Source organism: Caretta caretta, chromosome 17 (assembly GCF_965140235.1).
Source record: "Caretta caretta isolate rCarCar2 chromosome 17, rCarCar1.hap1, whole genome shotgun sequence".
NCBI classification, from domain to species: Eukaryota; Metazoa; Chordata; order Testudines; family Cheloniidae; genus Caretta; species Caretta caretta.
This window is the reverse complement of record NC_134222.1, coordinates 1,026,265-1,047,924: the sequence shown is the minus strand read 5'-3', so window position 1 is coordinate 1,047,924 and position 21,660 is coordinate 1,026,265. Positions and strand designations below refer to the sequence as shown.

At 55.5% G+C, this 21,660-nt stretch overlaps 1 protein-coding gene across 3 annotated transcripts in view; it reads left to right on the top strand.

Moving 5' to 3' along the window:
• Positions 1-21,660, top strand: part of SMG6 (SMG6 nonsense mediated mRNA decay factor) — a 167,180-nt gene that overhangs the window by 136,101 nt on the left and 9,419 nt on the right. For 2 of the 3 annotated variants that reach the window (XM_048824299.2, XM_048824297.2), the window contains exons 14-16: positions 6,878-7,054; positions 11,859-12,008; positions 19,634-19,787. In XM_048824299.2, the coding sequence (XP_048680256.1) occupies positions 6,878-7,054; positions 11,859-12,008; positions 19,634-19,787 (481 nt within the window). The remainder of the gene's footprint in view (positions 1-6,877; positions 7,055-11,858; positions 12,009-19,633; positions 19,788-21,660) is intronic. The other variant, XM_048824298.2, reaches the window with a different exon arrangement.

Below are 21,660 nucleotides of genomic sequence, written 5' to 3'. Positions count from 1 at the left end.
CCTGCGGTAACACGGTGAGATCAGCACCTGTGAGTGCCTTTCCCTCCCCCCATCCCGTGTCCGGCATGGGGAAAGGAGGCAAAGGCCACTGAGGGAGGTGGAGTTGGAGCAGGGATTACGCCTGTGACGAAGTGGGCCTGTTCTTAATGTTTCCTCTGAATATTGTGGGGGTGCCTCAGTTTCCCCTAGGCAGTTCTTAAGTATCTAGGGGGTGGAGTAAGGGTGTATGATCATTGCAGAGCCCTAGAGGGCAGGTGTGTGCAGGGGTCTGGACACAGAGAATGGCCGACACCCTGTTTCCTGGCAACTGATGGCCTGGGCCCTTCCCCCCCTGCAAGGTGAGAGCTAAAGGGTTGGAGAACAAAGGAATCAGGTGACCACCTGGCCCGGGAAAGGAACAAAGCCCAGAGGAGGAGGGGCTGGAGGGGGTTTTCAGTTTGGGGCTGGCTGGGACATGGAGTGAAGTGCAGACGTGGTTGTCTGGCTCACTGCCCCCCAGAATGGACCCAGCTGAGGGGTCCCGTTCTCTGCACCTGCAAGCTCTGTTTTAGACCATGTTCCTGTAGTCTAATAAACCTTCTGTTTTACTGGCTGGCTGAGAGTCACGTCTGACTGTGAAGTTGGGGTGCAGGACCCTCTGGCTTCCCCAGGAGCCCCGCCTGAGCGGACTCGCTGGGGGAAAGCGCATGGAGGGGCAGAGGATGCTGAATGCTCTGAGGTCAGACCCAGGAAGGTGGAAGCTGTGTGAGCTGTGTGTCCTGAAGACAGGCTGCTCACAGAAAGGCGACTACCCCAGAGTCCTGACTGACTTCATGGGGAGCAGTTCCAGAGCATCGCCCAGGGACTCCGTGACAACGCCTGGGGAGCTCTGGTGCCCTGTCCTGTGGTCTTCTGTAAATGGTCACTGGAAGGCAAAAATAGCAGAGCTGGGCTGATAGCGTTAAACCTGCAAAGGCGCTTTGAAAATGCACCAGCTGGTTCAGTGAACATACATCCTGCTGTGTCAGGCAGTAAGCATGTTAACGTATGTCCTGCTGTGTCTTTGTGAATGATCAGCGTGTTAACATAGGACCTGCGAATTAGCAGGCAGTTAGCCCTCCTCACTGTGTGTTAGCAGGCAGGCAGCGTGTTTGGGAGGGTGAGTGTCTTACTGGGTATCTGGCATGTTTGAGTTAGCATAGGTTCAACCCACCCCCCATCCCCAATGAAATCGTAAGGCCGATGACCCATGCAGCACTGTCGTCGTCGTCGTCCCCCCCCCGCCCCGCATCACTCATGTCTCTAGGGAACTGAGCCCAGGTCACAGCAGGGCACCAGACCACTTCACCAAAGCTTGGTTTCAGTTTTCCTTTTCAAGTGGCTGTGTGCGTGTCAAGCTGATGGTAGCGTTCAGTGAATACTTGAAGCCAGGGTTTTCGGTTCCTGCTGTCTCACTGCGCAGCCTGTGGGGGAAGGGCACATTCTGCTGCTGAACTCCTCTCCTTGGGCCCGTCTGCTGCTGCACCTCACAGCAAATCCACACTCTCTAGTTTTGCATTTGAACTTTCAGTTCTTTCTGCAGCTTCAGAGATATACACACCCTCCCCCCCCACCTCCCCCAGGCTGCAGCATCTCTGCTTCTTCCCAGCTGAGCCTGCGTGAAGAGTAACTGATGGCCCCGGGCTGCACCTTTGGGTCAGATGGGCTTGCTGGGTCTGCAGCCCAGTGGCCTGGAACCTTCTTGGCATCCTGGGGCTGATACGGGTGCTTCCGTTTCCATCCTTAAACAGGAAGTTTCCAGCGCCCTGTGTAGCTGTGTGTCACGCAGGCTGCTGCTGTGCAATACCAGATACCCTGGTGCGAGTCAGAGTCAGGCTACTCAGACCATGTCAGAGAGGCCACTATCCCTGGTGCCATCCTGAACTGGGGAGAGCTGGGCCAGCTGAGCTCCAGGAAAGCCCAGCCTTGGGCTGCTGGCAGTTAGCAAGGCTGTTATTCCTGGGTGTTCATGTGATGGGGGTGCTGAGGTTATTTGCTTCTTTCTCTTTTATTGATGCAGCCTGGAAACCTGTGTTCATGAGGCGAGTTACTGGGGGATTATGTCATGGACCGTTAGCTGTGCGCTTCTCCCTGAGCAGGGGAACTGACTTTAAGCACCCTCGGCCTGTGTTAGCCAGCAGGAACTCATGTGTGCCCTAGTTGGATTTTTTTTCAGGGAGGGGATAAGAGGACATGCCTAATTCCCTCCCCTCCCCCCCGCCCTCTTGGGGTGGGAGAGGGCTTTTCTGCAACATCACTGGTCACTCTCCAGGTTGAAGCTCCCCGGTTTTGTGGAGGATTTTGCAGTTTAATCCTGACCCCTCCTGTTTACTCCCAGCCTCTTCTCCCTCAGGTGTATGAGGGCTGGCTAGGGGGAAAGCATATCTCAAGGTGGGCTAGGAATGAGTCCCAGTGGCCACATGGCAGGAGCTGGGGCGGCACTGAGTCCTGTTGGTGTAGCTGCTGAATAAAGCCTCTGGGATCCTAAACAAGGCAGAAGATGCAGGCACAATTGCCATTAATTTTGGAGGTACCTCCTAAAAATCCACTCAGGAATGGGTGCGGACCCGACACCCAGCTACTTAGCCAGGCTTGGCCCCTCACGCCAATCCCAGCTCCTGCATCGAGCTATATTCCTGCCATCATCTGCTTGTGTTCTAGACCTTGAGTGACAGACTAGAGACGCCACCTCGTGCTGCTCGTGACCGGAAAGGTGGCTCCACTCACCAGTCCCCAGCAAGCTCTTTGCAGGCCTTTGAGTCCTTCCTCAGTGGGTGACACTGGGAGCCCCAATGCTTTGTGCTCCAGCAGCACCCACTCACCCAGCCACATCACTCCCGCACACCTGTGCAAGCCCAGGCATCAGCACACCAAAGTATTCGCACAACTGTGTTGAGTTGCTGGAACTGGGCATGCATGGTTTCATTTACACAGCAACCTGGGCCCCATAGAACTGCTGATATTAGAGCTGGAAAAGTCCTGTCACTGAAGCCATCTGCTCTGAGCCAAGGCAGGACTGGGCCTAGAGCCTGGGCACCAGGGACTTAGCGAATCTAGTTTGCAGTGACCCAAGCAAGGGGCTTTCCCATTTCCCCAACATCTCCGCAGCCTGGTAGCTCTCATAGGTAGGAAGTTCCCTTGATATTCAGCCTAGCTGTATCATTCTTTGTTCCTCCCAGCTTTGCTCCTCCAAGAATCATTCATCAGGGGTGGCCGGTGGGGGCAGGGGTGTTGCCTCCAGGACATATTCCAGGGTGGTGTCCAGTCTAGGTTTAGGGGTGTTCCAAGCAGTGAAGTGCTCACTCTTCCCTTGGGAGATGAAACCCAGCCTAGAACATAGAATTGGCCATATTGGATCAGAGCAATGGTCCATCTAGCCCAGTATCCTGTCTTCCATGCCAATTGCAGAGGGAGTGAGCAGAACAGGCAATCATCCGAGTGATCCATCCCCTGTCGTCCACTCCCAGCTTCTTGCAAACAGAGGCTAGGGACACTCAGAGCAAAGGGTTGCATTCCTGCCCATCCTGGCTAATAGCCACGGATGGACCTATCCTCCAGGAACTTACCTAATTCTTTTTTGAAGGCTGTTATGGTTTTGACCTTCACCATATCCTCTGGCAATGAGTTCCACAGGTTGACTGTGCATTGTGTGAATAAATGCTTCCTTTTGTTTGTTTTAAACCTGCTGCCTCTTCATTTCATTGGGTGACCCCTAGTTCTTGTGTTATGTGGAGGAGTAAATAACACTTACTGATTCACTGTCTCCACACCAGTCAAGATTTTATAGACCTCCATCGTATCCCCCCTTAGTCGTCTCTTTTCCAAGCTGAAAAGTCCCAGTCTTATTATTCTCTCCTCATATGGCAGCCGTTCCATACCCCTCATCATGTTTGTTGCCCTTCTCTGAACCTTTTCCAACTCCAATACATCTTTTTTGAGATGGGACAACGAGATCTGCAAGCAGTATTCAAGATGTGGGTGTACTATGGTTTATAGAGAGGCACTAGGATATTTTCTGTCCTATTGTCTATCCCTTTCTTAATGGTTCCCAACATTCTTTTCGCTTTTTTGATGGCCGCTGCACATTGAGCGCAGAGAACTCTCTGTTTTCAGAGAACTCTCCACAATGACTCCAAGATCTTTCTTGAGTGGTAACAATTAATTTAGACCCCAACATTGTATATGTATAGTTTAGGATTATGTTTTCCAGTGTGCAATATTTTGCATTTATGAACATTGAACTTCATCTGTCATTTTATTGCCCAGTCAATCAGTTTTGTGAGATCCCTTTGTAACTTCAAAATCAGCTTTGGACTTAACTAGCTTGAGTAATTTTGTATTGTCTGCAAATTTTGCCACTTTTTACCCCTTTTTCCAGATCATTTATTACTATGTTGACTAGGACTGGTCCCAGTACAGACCCCTGGGGGACACCACTATTTATCACTCTCCATTCTGAAAACCAACCATTTATTCCTACACTTTGTTTCCTATCTTTTAACCAGTTACTGATCCATGAGAGGACCTGCCTTCTTATCCCATGACTGCTCACTTTGCTTAAGAGCCTTTGGTTAGCGACCTTGTCAAAGGCTTTCTGAACATCTAAGTACACTATATCCACTGGATGCCCCTTGTGCTCATGTTTGTTGAATTCTAATAGATTGATGAGGGATGATTTTCCTTTACAAAAACCATGTTGACTCTTCCCCAACAAATGGTGTTCATCTGTGTGTCTGGTAATTCTGTTCTTTACTATAGTTTCAACATTCCTGATAGTTTTCCTGATGTTCAGACTACATTTCCCTTCTTTTAGTTTGACGCCATTCCCCCTTGTGCCACTCTCTTCTTCGTTATTGGGTCCCCTTCTACCACGAATCATTCTTTCACTCAACTGAAGGCATTTAGGCTCAGATCCTCCAAGTCTTTAGGCACCTAACTCCCACTGAAATCAGTGTGAATTAGGTGCCTAAATATCTCTGAGGATCTGGGGCTTTATTCTTTCCATTTTCCCTTCTGGCAACCCACCACCACCACCCGCAGAGGCCTCTGCCCAGGGGAGTCAGAGGCATGTTTCTTACTCCTGCTGTCTTGAGGCAGTTAGCAATGCCTGTGTGATTGACTCGGAAGAGAGGGAGTCTGACTGATGGGCTCTTTAATTCTCTGCTGCTCCAGACACAGAGGAAAGCCCTGCTCTTGTTACATAAGGCTCCCTAGTTCATGCAGTAGCTGGGGCACAAGGTTGGGGGTCACAGCGAGGTCAGGTGGCTGACACACACTGTAACAACAAGGTGGTTAAAATTAGCCCACAGAGAGGAAACTGGCAGCATTGTGGAAGTGCAGAAGTTTCCTCTGTGCTGTAGCCTGGTGCCGTGGGGGGGTTCTCTGCGTGCCGCCTGCCAGCCCATTGCTCACTGTTGCCTGCCCGTCATGCTACCTCAGCCCTGCTTCTGTATTTCTGCTCTGCCCGCTGCCTGTGGTTGGTATACACAGTGTATCCCATAGCAACATGGGATCCTGACGGGCGCTGCTGCCCCATCACTTCCCCATGTGTGTTGAGCCTCCCAGTTGATCATCCGATGTGTGGGGTGCCCCCCATTCTTCCTGATATCTGAGCCTTGTGCCCTCCCGATGGGTGCTGGGCACTCAGGTTCACTGTGGTTGCACTGGAGTGAAATCAGCTAGACCCCATAAATGAACTACCTGGTTCTGGGGTCCACGAGTGGGAGCAAGCTGGGTCCTTCTGACTTGGGGAGCAGAATCTGGGCACTGCTTCCAGTGTAAACAGAGTAAAGTGGAGCCAGAACCATGGTGCGAAGTCCATGTGAGCAAGGTACAAAGAGAAGAACAGGGCAGGGTTAACTCGTTGCTGTGAGCTTGACCATCATAGGTTTGCAGTGGACAGGACAAACCATCGCCAAGGGTTCGGCTCTCCCAGCTGGTGTTCGAAAGGGAAAGCGGCAGGCAGGCAGAGTACAGGCGAGTGCTCTGCTATAGCAGGGGAAGGGATTCTGATCTGCCCAAGGGCTGGGGCTTGGGGCCCAGGCAGAGGGTCTGGTGCAGGGCTGGGGGCTGTGTGGCACCAGAGGGGAGCGTTCCAGGCTCCAGTGCTCTGGAAACTCCATCTGAGAGTCTCATACATTTGATAATTACCCAAGCTATTGAATTGCATCCTGGATAGTTCAGCCCTGACAGGCTCCCTGGTTATTTAGTGAGATGAGCTCATGGGCTGAGGCAGCAGCCGAGTCCAAGAGGTGCGTGGCTTTTGTAAAATGCCCCCACCTGCTGGCTCTCAGCACCTGTATCGTTCCCCTGACAGCTGTCCGCTTGAGCCCTCCTGTTTCCATTGTGGGGGCTGTCAGGGGTTCCTGTTCTAGCTGAAATGAAACAGCCAGGAGAGTCCTCCTCATCCATCTCCCACTTGAGCAGGTTTCCAGCTCTTGGATGGGAATTCTGCCTGGGGGTGGGGGGCCTTTCCTTCAGCTCCGAACCAGGAGCGGGCTCCAGGGGAGAGGCTGGAGAGGTGAAGCCTGTCTGCAGTGCACAAGCCATTCTGTGAGAGATGTCGGTGCCTGTGCTTGCATTAGCCTGCCCCTGTTCTCCTGTCCCTTGGCCACAAGCTCAAGGGCCAGACACTGGAGCTGGGCATCGGCCATTTCCTGAGCCAAAGGGGGATGAGTAACCGTCCTCTCCCAGGTGCTCGCTGGGCCCTGCTGTATGCATCAGCACCGCTCGCAGCAGCTGGGCCCCAGGCTCTGAGGTTTCCCTTTGGTCAGTGGCTGACTGCCACTGCTCTCTGCCTTCCCTGGGCACTGACTCTGTTTTTCTTTCTCTCCCCGACCCCCTGATCCTTACCCCGTAGGTTATTGCAGCTGACTGCAAGAGGGTCACAGTTCTGAAGTATTTCCTGGAAGCCCTTTGTGGACAAGAAGAGCCTTTGCTGGCATTCAAGGGTGGAAAATATGTGTCAGTGGCACCCGTCCCAGACGCCATGGGAAAGGAAATGGGAAGCCAAGAGGGAAAACAACTGGAAGATCAGGTACCGTGCGGGAAGAGCGCGCCTCAGCAAAGGAAGGGTCACCGCTGTGGGGCCCAGCCCCTGCCGGCCCTGCAGCTCCCACTATTTATAGCCAGGGTAGCTGTGTGTGCATTCTGCACTGTGGCGGGGGGAGCGGAATGGTGAGCAGTCCTGGTCTCTCGAGTCTACTTTGCTTGTGCCCCTTCCTGCCAGTCCCACCCATGTGCCTCTGTCTTGCTCACTGCTATGAGTTCCAGATGCTGCTGTTTAATACTTAAAGGGGGAAGAGTTCTAATAACGTGCAGCGCGGGAGCCCGGCGAGGGGGATGTCAGGGTTCAGGCTCAGGATCAAGTTTACAGCCGTGGAGCTCAATGCGGCAGAGGCCTGAACTCCAGCCTCCAGCACACACACAGGAAGAGCTGACATTGGCGCCCCCTCCCTCCCCTGCCTCTCACATCCTGATGTGATTAAGGAATTCTCCTCTTGTTTTTCTGCCCTTGCTTGTTCCTGTAGCCCTTGCTTCACTCCAGGCTCAGTGTGTGTGTTCAACGGCCCTGCCAGCCACGCTGCAGGTTGACACTTTCCTTGTGTTTAATCTTGCAGTTTGAAATGCCAGGGAACAGTGGAGAAAGGGAAAGGCATTTGGAGCTGTGGGCTGGGTGGCCCTGGCTCTGCCCATCCTCCTCCATCGGGGGCTAGAAAGACACAGAGCAGGTTAGAGTAGGGAAAATCCATCGCTGTGGGTGGCCTGCATTCGAAGAGTCCACTTAGCCAGTTCAGTTGTCCCCAGAGGAGGGCTGGGTGGAGCTCAGGCACCCAACAAGAGAGTGCCCTAGCTCCCTTCAGCCCCCCTGCGATCTCAGCATGGCAGCACTGGATGTGTGTGGGAGCTGAGACCCTGACCTGCAGGGACACCGACCAGGCTGTTGGGAAGGACAGGCAGAGATCCCAGTAACAGTGGTCATAAGCCACTGTGATACACAGAGACTTGAATACTTCTGCTCTGAGATAGAGACAGACCAGAGAGAGAAAATGACCCATCTGGAGTTTTGTGGCACAGTTCAGTGTCTGCCACTCGGGCACCCTCACTGCTCTCAGCAGGGATTTCCTAGCAGCAGCTCTAACCTTCTTCCATAACTGGGCTAAGAGGCAGAGAATGGCACCCCTCTGGGCTAACCAGGGAGGCCTCTAGGCTGTCATTCCCTGCCCCTCTGGGCTAACCAGGGAGGCCCCTAGCTTAGCTGTGGGAACCTTTCTGTGAACTCCTTACGTAACCCATGAGCTTCTGCATTTGGGTCTGAGCTGAGCCTCCAGCAGGCCAACGTGACCATCCCCTGACCCTGGGCGAGCTTACTCCAAACCTGGAAACAACACTGCAGGCTGCACATCTGAACTATGCCCCTCACTGGGGCCACCATCTCTCTACCTCTCGCTGTGGTCTGTGCTCTCCTGAGAGGGAAGTGAGTCTGAGGGCGCCGTCTTCCTCCTTCCCATGGCTACAGGGTCACTCGGAGGGAAGAGCTGCTGAATGTGTGGCCCAGCCTGGTCTCAGTAAAATTACTGAGTGTGAAACCAGGAAGCATGAGGTGCCCAGTGCATATGTGAGCAGCCCCTGTGCTCCCTGAAAGCCGCTCCGAGCTGCGCTGAGGCTGGGGGTGCCCAGAGATTTAGTACACTCTGTCCCAGGCTGTCAGCCTTCGCCTCTCTTGCCAGATCCAGGGGTTTGTTGAGACTTGAAAGCCTCATCCCCTGGCCTGGCAGTTGGTGCTCTGTGTGTGGCTGAGGCTTGTCCTGATCAATGGGAAAGTCTGAGGAGGCCCAGGACCCAAAGGGCATAGTCCCATGAAGACCATCTGAGCAAACCAAACTGACCTCCAAACACATGCCATATGGCATAAAGAGCAGGGGCTAACTTCCAGCACAGGGGCTTCCACAGGAACTGGAACCCAAAAACTCATAGACTTTAAGGCCAGACAGGACCATCATGATCATCGTGTCTGACCTCCTGTACATCACAGCAGTGCCTCATCCACCCTCTCTTGCAACAGACCCCTTGTCACGGAGTCGCTGGGCGATGCTCTGGAACTGCTCCCCATGAAGCCAGTCAGGACTCTGGGGCAGTCGCCTTTCTGTGAGCAGCCTGTCTTCAGGACACACAGCTCACACCGCTTCCACCTTCCTGGGTCTGACCTCGGAGCATTCAGCATCCTCTGCCCCTCCGTGCGCATCCCCCCAGCGAGTCCACTCAGGCGGGGCTCCTGGGGAAGCCAGAGGGTCCTGCACCCCAACTTCGCAGTCAGACGTGACTCTCAGCCAGCCAGTAAAACAGAAGGTTTATTAGACGACAGGAACATGGTCTAAAACAGAGCTTGCAGGTGCAGAGAACGGGACCCCTCAGCTGGGTCCATTTTGGGGGGCAGTGAGCCAGACAACCACGTCTGCACTTCACTCCATGTCCCCAGCCAGCCCCAAACTGAAACTCCCTCCAGCCCCTCCTCCTCTGGGCTTTGTTCTTTTCCCGGGCCAGGTGGTCACCTGATTTCTTTGTTCTCCAACCCTTCAGCTCTCACCTTGCAGGGGGGGAAGGGCCCAGGCCATCAGTTGCCAGGAAACAGGGTGTTGGCCATTCTCTGTGTCCAGACTCCTGCACACACATGCCCTCTAGGGCTCTGCAATGATCATACACCCTTACTCCACCCCCTAGATACTTAAGAACTGCCTAGGGGAAACTGAGGCACCCCCACACTATTCAGAGGAAACATTAAGAACAGTCCCACTTCGTCACACCCCTGACCTCTGGCTGAGTTATTGATGTCCTCCCATCACTGTTTGAAGACTTCAAGTTACAAAGAATCCACCATTTACTCTAGTTTAAACCTTCAAGTGCCCTGTGTAGCAGGGGAAGGTGAGGGGAGTGTCAGGGTTCAGGCTCAGGATCGAGTTTATAGCCATGCAGCTCAGTGTGGCAGAGGAACTGCCATTTCCTCCTCAGCTCCAACACACTGACTAGTCCTGAGGCCCTTCCAAGGGAATTTCTTGAAACAGGACAAGAAGCCCCCAATATGAGCCCTTCCCACTCAATTCCCTCAGGCAACTTCACATCCTTACTGGCCCGGACCAGCACACATGAACAGCCTGCTGCAGTCACCCAGGGTATCAACCACCATACAGGAGCTAGTCAGAAATTTAAATGAGTCAGCTTGTTAACTAGGAATGTGCTCGTGCAAAACCCAGAGGATGCTGTACGCCTTGCCTTGGAACCACGATGAGGCCAGAGGCCAAGTCCAATACAGAGCGTTTCTAGAAGGGTCCCACGGGGATCCATTCTCGACCCAACACTATTCAGTCTCTTGTCAGTGGTGTGGAAGAAAATATTAAATCCCTGGGGGTAAAGTTTGGAGCTGAGGCCCAGACTGGTGCAGTGGTGGATAATGGTGGGATAGGGCAGTTCTTGAGAGCAATGTGGATCACCGGGGAAGCTGGGCGCCTTTGGCCAACCTGCATTTTAATGCAGACAAAGGCTGGGTCCTCCAGCTAGGAGACAGGAATGCAGCTCTCACTTACGGGGGGGCTGTGTTCTGGAAAGTGGGGACTCTGATAGGGACATGGGGTCATAGTGGAAACCAGCTGAAGCGATGGGCTGACTAAGAGGGCAAATGCAATCCTTGGCTGGATCCGCCCAGGAATATGGAGCAGGCGTAGGGAGGTGATCCCACTGCATACGGCCCATGGGAGACCATTACGGGGGTAGTGCTGGGGTCCACACTTCAGAAAGGACATGGGCCAGCTGGAAGGGCTCAGAAAGGAGCTGCAACGATTCGAGGTCTGGAAAACGTGCCTTACGGTGATGGGAGAGAAGCTTAGCCAGTGCTAGCCAAGAGAAGAGGAAGAGTGACTTGATCGCGGTCTGTAAATACCTACCTGGAGGAAGGTCTGTGAGCGGAGAGGGCTCCTCAGTCTAGCAGACAAAGGCTGAACAAGACCCAACTGCTGGGAGCTGAAGCCAGACAAATTCAGACTGGAAATGAGGTGCCAGTGTTTCAGAGTGAGGGTAACAGCTCACCAAGGGATGGGTGGATTCTCTGCACTTGGAGTGTTTAAATCCAGATTGGACTTCCCTTTTGTAAAGATCTGCTGTAGTGCAGGCAGAAAGAACAGGCTTGATGCATGGAGCACTGGGGGAAGTTCACTGGCATGAGTTACACAGGAGAGCAGACCAGACAATCTAATGGTCCCTCTGGTCTTGGAATCCAGGAATTTAAGTTTCCTTTTCGAGTGGCAGAAGGCTCAGTTTGTGTTTCCAGCCTTTATTACAAGTTTTTACTTGTGTTACGGTAGCATCTAGAGATCTCAGCTGCAGTTGGGGCCCATTGGTACAGACATATGATAGGAAGCAGTCTCTGCCCCAGAGAGATTACAGTCTAAATAGACAAGGGAGAGGAAGGGTGGGCGAAAGGCAGCTGCATTCTCCCCATTCACAGAGGTTAAATAACTTGTCCAGGGTCACACCAGGAGTCTGGCAGAGCCTGGAACTGAAAGCAGACCAGCGCTTTAACCACCACACCCTCCTTACTCTAAGCCTCAGCTCTGGATTTCCTGGCCTTTCTGGTGTTACTCAGCCCTGTTGTGTTAACTGACGGTAGATGGGGAGGAGGGTCATTTCCCTTGGTTTTTTGTTTAATATTTCCAGAAATAGACTGAAACCTCCGCAAGGAGTGTCAGAGAGCGGCGGGGGGCTGTGTGTGCTGGGGAGGGGCCTTCAGTGTCACTGACTCTCACCTATAATGAATTCTCTTCTTCTGGTTTGTCTGGGTTTCCTGTAAGAAGGAGGATGACTTGAGGATTGAGGCATTTGAAGATGATTCTGAGGCTGAAGTCAGTGGAGAAGAGTTTGACATCAGGGAACTCAGAGCCAGGAAGCAAGCACTGGCCAGGAAAGTAGCTGAGCAGCAGCGTCGTCAGGACAAGATTCAGGTAGGGCACTTGGATCCCCGCTGGGAGGGTAGGATTCAGCTGTTCTCCCTGTTGTGTCCAGGGGCAGGGAGCTACTGGGGAGTCTCACAGAAGCCTGAGCTTTCCTTCCAGGTCACATGGGGCCCAATCCTGCTCCAGTGGGAGTGAGTGGAAAAGCCTCCGTTGGCTTCAGAAGAAAGGGGCCAGGCCAAGGTGAATGCAAACCTGTCAGAAACCCAGGGACAAGCTAGGCCAGGCTGTCACTGTGCTGCCCCCCCGTGCGAGGTCATCCTCCGGTCAGGGATCTGCACAGCCAGGCCTCACGATGTGCGTGTCAGGGGTCCAGAGCTGGGCTCTGCATTTCCGCCTTGTGGGGGATCTCCGCAATCAATTAAAGAGCCCCCTCAGGGAGATGCTGCTGCCCATGGCTGTAACCAAAGCATCACTATGGCAACACAGGCAGACAGATAGAGATTCTTTTACTCTAGCCCTATTGAGTTCCTAGAGCTTTCCCCAGTGGTATCTTGTGAACTAAACTGGTTGGAGTTGGAGCTGGGCCCTGGTTGTGAGCACACTGGCCCTTTAAGAGCAACCCCACATGCATGGCTATTGGCCACTTTGCTTTCTCCGGCCCTCTTCCTCCTCCACACTCGCAGCCCAGATGAGGATTTCTCAGCAGAGGAAAATTCTCCCTGGTTCCCCCTCCCCCTCACCTCCGCACTCTCTAATGCCCAGGGCCCTTCACTTCCATAATTCTTCATTTTCCAGCCTTGAACGTAAGCCAGATACATCTGTCTGGCCAGATGCGTGAACTCTGCAGTCTGTGCCGAGGTGGTTGTAAAACAGGGCCGCTGAAGGCCCTACTGGGAGAGCGCACACATGTGTACCCTCCAGCTATTGGCTGGGGGCCCAGAACCACGGCACTGCACTTCCAAACCCACCCCAACCTTTCTGGATGTTTCCCCTTTTTTACAAATCCCTCTTGAGGGGCAGGTCGGAATTGTGCGGGGAGGGAGGGGCTGCCCTGCATTAACCATCCCACTGCTGCTGCAGGGATCTGGGTCACATTAATGCTACAAGGAAAGCAGCAAGTGAGACGAAGATTGGAGAGAGGGGCTGTAAATTACAGCGGCCTGAAGCCTTCCAGCCTCCCAGGGTTGTTAAGTGGGAGGTGTCAGTAAATTCCCCACTTCCCAGCTCCGTGTTCAGACACAGCAAACAGGAACTGCACGTGTTCAGGGATGGCAGTGCTTGCAGAGCCCGACCGGGCCGCTAGCCCGGGACAGCAGAGCCGTTCTCTGCCTCTGTGTACATCTCCACGCCCCATTGCACAGGGAGAGCTGGGGGCTGCCGGAGGGTGTCATGGGGTTTCTTTCCAGTGCACTCCGCCCTTCTTCCAGAGCTGCACTGGGCCGGGGCTTGGAGCCGGATGGAGGTCAGCACGAGGGCGTGGGCAGTGTCGGGGGCTGTGCAGCTGGGAGCTTAGGTGCACTTGGAGCCTGATTTTAAGGAGTGGAGGAGAGCTCGTTGGGGCTTGAGTAAAGTAATTCAGCCCAGCGTTGGCCGGGAAGAGAATGGAGCAGGACACGGGCAGGGCCCCAGCCTTCATGCTGCAGTGGGTGCTGACCGACAGCCTGAGGCAGGGACTTGGAGGAGCTAGGGAGCAGGACGGGAGTGAGCTCACCAGCATTTCATCCTACCTAGTGTTCACTGCCTGGAGCAGTGGGGATTCTGAGCCTTCTCTTGGGAGAGACTCCACAGCCAGGCGCGGCTTTCTCCTGAGACTCAGCTGACACTCTCCTTGATTTTATCCCACTTCCCCTAGTTCTGTCTCCAGGCTGTTCTAAAGTTGGCCTCCCCTCTGTGCGGTGGGTGGAGCTGTCTCCCAACCTGCCCCCTTCTTCCCCACTGGGCCAGCAGCTTTCAGTCTGCCTCGCTGCAGTCGATGTGGCCCCCTTCACTGAAGTAGCATCTGAGCACCTCACAGGCTTTAATGTGTGTGTCCTCCCAGAGGCGGGGCAGGCATGGTCATTATCCCCACGCTACAGATGGGGAACTGAGGCCCAGAGGGACTTAGGGAATGTCTACACTGCAGTAAAAGGCCAGCAGCATGGCCACAGCTGGCCCAGGTCAGCTGACTCGGGCTGCAGGGCTCTACCATTGCAGTGGTATAGACATTTCAGCGGAGTCTCAGAGCCCAGGTTCCAGCCCAAGCCCAAACACGTACACTGCAATTTGTAGCCCTGCAAGGCGCAGTTAACTGACCTGGCTCTGAGACTCGGGACTACGGAGGGGTTATTGCAGTGTAGAAGTATCCTGAGAGACTTGCCCAGGGTCACAGAGAATCTGTGGCAGGGCAGGGAGTTGAGCCCACCATGCAGGGTAGTGCCCTGGCCACTGAGCTATCCTCTTTCTCTCCCTTTCCACATCTCTCAATCCCTCCTGTCCTCTGGTTGGTTTTGGTGCTCTTCACTGAGCCCCCTGCAGCTTGTCAGGCTCTGTGGTGCCCAGAAGGGAGTGCAGCAGCCCTGTGGAGAGGGATTCTCCCCTCCCTGCTCTGTGCATGCGGCCCCAAATCCCACCCGTCTCCTTTGCCCTTGCTCTTTTAAGTCCTTCTCTAATGTTCTGTCCACCCTTGCCTCTCAGGCTGGGTCTGCCATTCCTGCCCCAGGTTCCGTCCTCCCCAGAGGGACTGACTGACAGGTCAGATTAGCTCTCCCCACCCAGCTGGATTAGCTGCATTCTTCCCAGCTGAATCTTCTGGCACTTCCTGCCCATGTCTGCTCTCCGTGTTCTTTCTGCCGTGCTCCCCATCTCCCATCATGGCTGCTGGCAGGTTGCATGACTCCCCACCCTAGGTCACTAGTGAAGGCCAGCCCCAAGCCTTGTAGGACCCTTAGGCATGTGCGCCAAGTTGCATACTGGCCATTTGCCACTGCTTCAGATCCTTCAGTCAGCTTTGTCTCACACAAAAGGGCTGGTATCTGAGCCCACCGAATGCAGTGGAGTGCAGTAGTTTGTGAAACACCTAATGGGGGCTGCGGCCAGCACGTCCCTTGGCCCACGCTGCTTCCCGCAGCCCCCATTGGCCTGGAGCAGTGAACTGCAGCCAGTGGGAGCTGCGATCGGCGGAACCTGCGGATGCGGCAGGTAAACAAACCAGTCCGGCCCACCAAGGTCTTTCCCTGATCAAGCAGCGGACTGGCTTTGAGAACCAGTGCTCTAAGGGACTGGCTCCTGTTCCATTTCCCGGGAGGGAGAGGATCGTGGCCTGAAGCACACTCCTTCCCTTTGAAGGCCTGTGCCCTGATGCAGTAGGGGTTGGAGCAGGAGCCAGAGGGCATAGACTTTCAGCTCTGTCTACCTGTACATTTCATAGCCCTGTTCTCTCTGCCCTGGGCTGGCGTCCCCTTGGCCCGCCTTCCCTGCAGGGGCAGAGTCCTGGGCTAGTGCTCCCTTCACCCATCTCCTGGCATTCATCCCAGCTGGCATGTCTGCCCACTCCTCTGCTTTGTTCCCAGCCAGCATAAGTGCTGCTGTGTTTAAACTTAGAGCCACACGGCTGAGTTCAGCTTTTTGAGCTCTTATATTCTTCTCACACGCTGGCATAGATGCACCAAAGGTCCTTTGCACCCCTCTTACCTGGGCCCCGCAGTTCTCTTGTTGGGGAAGTGGGACTCCCACAGGGTCAGGGGATGGCAGGAAGTTTATTTCTTGTCACACTCTAACTCCAGCTCTGGGGAAGGTGGAAGCAGCTGGGCCTGGGGCCTAGAAGAGCCTGAGTGGAGCAGTGTCCAGTGCAGGGAGGTGGCTGGTGGGGGGCTAGATCTACCCCTCAGCCCTCTGCCAGGAGCTCCCTTGGGCACCTGTGGTCCTCTCAGACTGATCCCACTGGCCAGAGATTTGCTGCTCCTCTCCCAGTGTGCTGGGACCGGGCATTCCTCTGCACATCCTGGGACCCAGGACAGGCTGTCACGGAGTGTGGGGGAGTCCAGGCCCTGCACCCCTCTTCCTGGGATTCACTGAGACTCTCAGCCAGCCAGTAAAACAGAAGGGCTATTGGACAACAGGAACACAGTCCAAAACAGAGCTTTTGGGTGCACCCAGGACCCCTCAGTCAAGTCCTTCTGGGGGAGCAGGGAGCTTAGACCCCAGCTTTGGGGCTCCCTGTGTTCCTCCACCCAGCCCCAAACTGAAACTAAACCCCCCCCAGCAGGTTCCCTGCTGCAGCCTCCGCTGGGTAGAGGTGTTCCCTCCCCCTCCCCCTCCTGGCTCAGGTGACAGGCTCTCAGGTCTCCCATCCCCAGGGCACATTCCCAGGTCAACACTCCCCCCTCCCTGCTGCGTCACATCGTCACACAGGCGTCTCCATTTTCCCTTCCCCGAGTCCCTCAGCAGTAGTTGGGCATGGGGGTGAGCAGTGGGGACACTCCCTCCAGGGAAGAGCCCTGGTGCCCCATCTGGGGTGTGATGGGGTGGGAGAGAAAAGAGCCTGGAGGTAATTCTAACTGTGTATGGCAGCGGGGCCCCTCTGGCAGCCACGTTTTCTCTTCCGAAGCGCTGGCTGCTGCCTGGGTTCCCAGCCTCCCCCGCCCCTTGGCCGAGCCCTTGGTCCAGGCTGTCCTTTGTGCCACTGCTGTGCTCTGGGAGCGGTCAGGTTTCCTGAACCGCCAGAAACATCCCACCTGAACCATAACAGGCTCTTCCTCTGGATGCTGCTATTGTTTTGCTCGACATTACAGAAGCAGCTTAACTGGGCAGCCAATTATGACATGTCTTCCCAAAATAGCCTCACTCCTGTCCCCTCCGAGCACACACAGCGGCCGCCCCCTTAAGATGCAGCCGCTCCTTTGTGGCGGCTGCGTGAGGAACTTTCTAAATATAGCCACATCCCATTCACGCTTTCCATTGAGGAACAATGCGGCCGGTGCACACGCACTGACATGCACCTGCCATGGGGCGGGGGCCTGCTGGCTGCGGAAGGCACGCACCCACCCCCGGCGGCTCCACCACGGCGGCGGCCCCAGCTCACTACCAGGCACGGGGCACGTTTACTCCTGAGGAAGACGCTGCCAACAAACCTTGGAACTAGGAAACCCTGGAGCAGAGACCAGTAACAGGCATTGTTCTCGGACCCTTGGAAAATCCGCCTGTATCCCCACGGAGCAGACAGAGCCCGAGTGGCAGGGGCACCTGGACAAGAGCAGGAATGTCTTGGTGCCCTTGCCGGCGCAGGGGGACTGGTGGAGTGACTGTCGTGCCGCTAATACCCCCCTGGGTAGGGGCTTCTCCTGCAGCTGGCTCACTGCTCATCGCTTCCCGGGGCTCCTCTGCCCAGGCTTGGTGGTCAGTGGCTTGTCCTCACTCCGTGAGCAGTGCGAGCCAGGGGAAGCAGGATCCGTCAGAGCCCCTCAGTCTGCACTGTGATGGGTATTGCCTAGCAGGGAGCCCTCCCAGAGCCTCTGGGCTCCAGCCTGTACCCGTGGCTGGCTCCATTTCCAAACACAAGGCACTGTCAGGACGGCCTCCCCAGGGGGTTCCTGCTGGTGCTGATATGGAGGGAATTTGGGGCTCTAATGTGTTCAGAAGTGCCTGATCTCTGCAGTCACTAGCTGGGGCAGCTGAAAGACACCCCCCCACCAGTCCCCTGCACTCCCTGGGCCCAAGGGCTGAGTGCCATGAGGAGTTGGCTGCAGGCAGGAAGTGCTGCAGACCACCCTAGAGTATCCCATTGGGGCAGAGTGCTGGGCAGAATCCGCGGCTCCAGGCCATGGGCTGGCGGAGGGCGTGGAATGCTGCCTGGTTCTCAGCTACCCTCCTTCCTGACATGTGAGTGAGCCACTGCACCCTCTGCCAGAGCAGCGCAGAGCACTCGCTTCCTCTTGCCCCAGGAGCTCGGGTTGGAGCCAGGCTGGCCTCACCCACTGGCAACCAGAGCCCAAAGTGCGTCTCATCCAGCGCGGCTGTGCTGCTCCGATGCTAACAGTGCTCTGTGGTCCATCATGGCTTCCTGGGGCTTCACGCACAGCCTGGCCTCCCAGCTCGTGAGGAGGGACCAGTGTCCCCATTCTAGTGATGGGAGGCTGAGGCCCGGAGAGACGAAGTGGTTTCCCAGAGTTACACGTACACAGGACTGGAAGCCCAGGATCCCAACTCCCAGCCCAGTTTCTCTTCCTCTTGGCCATGATCCAGGCTCCCGTGCCCTCAGTGCCAGCTGAAAAGTTAATGTGGCTCCTACCTCTCAGTTCTGCTCACAGGCTCTCTTCCGTCTCTGGCACAAGGCCAGCGAGAGGCTGTATGAATCACAGGCCACTCCCCCCATGTCCCCTTGGCCAGAGGCTTCTGCAGCCTTTTACTCACACAAACAAAAATAAATCTCGCTGCCGGCCTCTGAACTCTGCAAAGGCGAATTTCCCTCTGGCTCCCTGAGCGTCCTGGAGCTGCAAGGGGACTTGGCACACTCCCCACGACCTCGCTCTTTCACTCCCTGCGCATCCTGTGTCCTTCTCTCACCGGGCGGCCCGGAGAGCGGAGTGGGACGTGACGACCAGCACAGGCACTGCTCGCAGCTGCCAGGAGTCTGATGGGTACAGTCTGTGAGAGCTGGGACAGCAAATGCCACATGCAAGGGGGCACGCAGACGGGGTCACCTGCACACTGGGCGTGTACACGGGGTCCTACACAGGGTCTCAGGCCAGGTATCACCCATGTGCATACGCACACAGGGTCTCATATGGGGAGTGAGCTGTTTGTTCAGACAGCCTCTCACAGTAACCCTGAAACCTGCTATCCAGTGGGGCCTGACCTGTCACCTTCACTTAACCCCTCTGCTCCCAAGTGAGGGAGAGTGGGGGCTGCCCTTGCCAAAGGGGGCATGTTCTACACAGCATGCAGAATGGCATGGTGCCAGCCACTGCCTGGGAGCCTCTCTCCCTGCAGTCCCTTGCCACTAGTCTGAATTCTGAATGTGGCTTTCTCACTGCCCTTCTCCCACACCGTCAGCCAGAGGAGCTAGCCTACCCCTAGCACGTCAAAGCCCTCCCTAGGCCCCACGTCCACCTGCGTTCCCTGCAAGAGCCCTGCCCACTGGAGCACCAGCTACATCTTAGTGGGCTCTGAACTAACTGGGAACCACACAACCGCTCTGTGTGGCTGCAGTGTATGGTTTAAAAGTGCTCATACCGGTGGAGCTGTTCCTGTCCAGGAACAGGAATAAACCACACCAGCAGAAGGCACCTTTATACCAGTGTAACTGTGTCCAGACACGGGATTGTCCCAGTGTAACTGCTGGTAAGAAATCTCACCCCTCCCAGGCATAGTTACTATAGCCCAAGTCTGAGTGTCATCAGTAAAACCGCTGCAGAGTGTGCTGCAGCTCAGCCCGATTTACCTTGAGAAGTGCTCTGCACACGGCCCTGTGGAGGTGAGTGCCCCTGTAGTGCATTGCTGAATGCCCAGGGAGGCAAAGGCCTTGAGGTGCTGGGGGGTGGGACACAGCTCCCTGCTGTAAGTCCCATTAGCTCTCTCTGGCCCAGGTGTTTGGAGGCTCTGACCAGGGTGTCCAGAATCGGAGCCTGGGGTATGCGCCAGATCGGGGGCTTGCTGTGGCCAGGCCCCCTGCTCACCTTTTCTCTGGGCTCTTACAGGCTGTGCTGAAGGATCAGAGCCAGATGCGACAGATGGAGCTGGAGATCAGACCTGTCTTCCTAGTACCAGACACCAACGGCTTCATCGACCACCTGAACAGCCTGAAGAGGCTGCTGGAGTGGCGGAAGTTCATCCTGGTGGTGCCCCTGATCGGTGAGTAAGGCCAGAGCGAGGTGCATGTTCCCTTCCCCCCTTGCAGCTGCCTGCAGTGGGTGCTGCCCTTCCAGCTGGGCAGGTCCCAGTCTCCCATGTGGAGCCCTCGGCAGGCTGACCCCCCTCCATCCCGCACGGCCCCTAGTTACTTGTGTGGTCTGTTGCTGTCTGTGCGGTGCCTTGGTTAGTGATGGGCCGCGTAATGGATCACTGTGTTCATGAGCCAGCAGATGACCTCATGTGAGTTCTTGCCATTGGTGCTGGGCAGGCTGGGGTGGGCCAGGGTTCATCTATTGGAGCCATGTGCCTGGGCAGGCGGGCACTCTCCCCACACGTGCCCTTTGGCAGGTCTCTTGCAGACACTCTTCTGGTTGTTCCCTTTCTGCCATGGCTCTGCCCCCAGTCTGCTCCATTGGTTGGATCCCCCTTCCCCAGGGGCCTGTGGGATGCCAGGGCACCAGGTCTGTGGGAGGCGGGAGGGTGTTAAGCGGGATTTCAAGGGAATTTTGAAAGGAACAGGGTGGGGGAATTGTTAAACAATCCAAGCAGACAGCTTAGCCTGGCTGATCTGGGGCTTAGGCAGCCGGAATAAATGGCCAGCCTGTGTCCTAGCGAAGCCCAGCCCTTCTTTTTCTCCTTATAAAGCTTGCAGTAAAACCCAAGCTGGTTCCCGTTATTGGTAAACACTCGCCCTGGCAGATAACGGCTGTGCTGCTGGGTGGTCTCCCAGGGCTGTGGGAAGGTTTGGTTAGCTGCCTTAGCTCTGATTATCCGATCACTCCCTGGGTTCGAGGTATCGTCCTTCTGGCCCGGCTCGCTTTAGGGCTGTGTAACTGGAGCCCGAGCCCCAGTCAGCACTAGTCTGCCGCCCAGAGAATTCCTGGAGGGACGCAGAAGCAGGACCAGAGCTAAGCATCTCCAGGCCCAGTGCCCCAGAGTGCTGCTGTCCCTGCCTCAGTTCCCAACCTTGGGGCCCTGGCTTCTCTTGGCTGGGGTCAGTGGTCGTAGGTCTGTCCCAATCTGAGTGAGCAGGACTACATGTAGCATGTGGGCAGTGGGACAAGCATACCTGTGTGAAACGCTTTGGCATAGTGCACTTGGGAATGGAGGATTGTTGCCACGAGGGCTGGGAGGGGCATTCTTCTCTCTGCGTTGTGTTTGCGGGGCAGGTGTCCCTGCAGGGTTCGGGGCAGTAGTGAGATTCAGGGACTCGTGGGCACCAGAAGGAATTCCATAGCTCGAGCTCTGTCACCTGGAAGATGCTCTACCCTCCTGCCCACTCGGCTCTTCCATGGAGGGCCATGGTCAGCACCAGGCAGCAGAGCGGGAATTCCTGTCCTGGGGGGATTCCTGGTTATGGTAGAGGGGGAGCCATCACCTGGCTGCCCAGCTCAGCATGGGAACCCTAGGGTGCACAGCTGCTCAGCATTCCAGCTCCAGGGCTTTGGAAGCAAAGGGAAGAAAGCTTACAGAGCCCTGGGGGGTTATGCAACCCACGCTAACAGCATCTGAGAATGTTGGCATCCTCCCTTCAGCTCTCGTGTGGTTTGATTGAAGCTGGGTAACCCCAAGCCCCAACCAGAGGGCTAGAAACGTGGTGTCCCCACCCCACAACCACAGCCCAGTCAGTCACTGGGGAGCTAGGACGGTGTGTGTGCTACTTGACTCCAGCTGCCTGCAGCCACGAGAAAACAGCGTAGCCTGAGCTTCTGGATTCTAATCCTGGCTCTGACACCACTTTCCCATTTGTGCCTCAATTTCCCCCATGTTAGTGGGGCTGATGGGGCGTCACCTCACAAGGCTGTCAGATCTCCTTGCTGGCTGTTAGTAAAGCATGCTGAAGCAGCAACGTCTGTGGCTGTGCTGGACATAG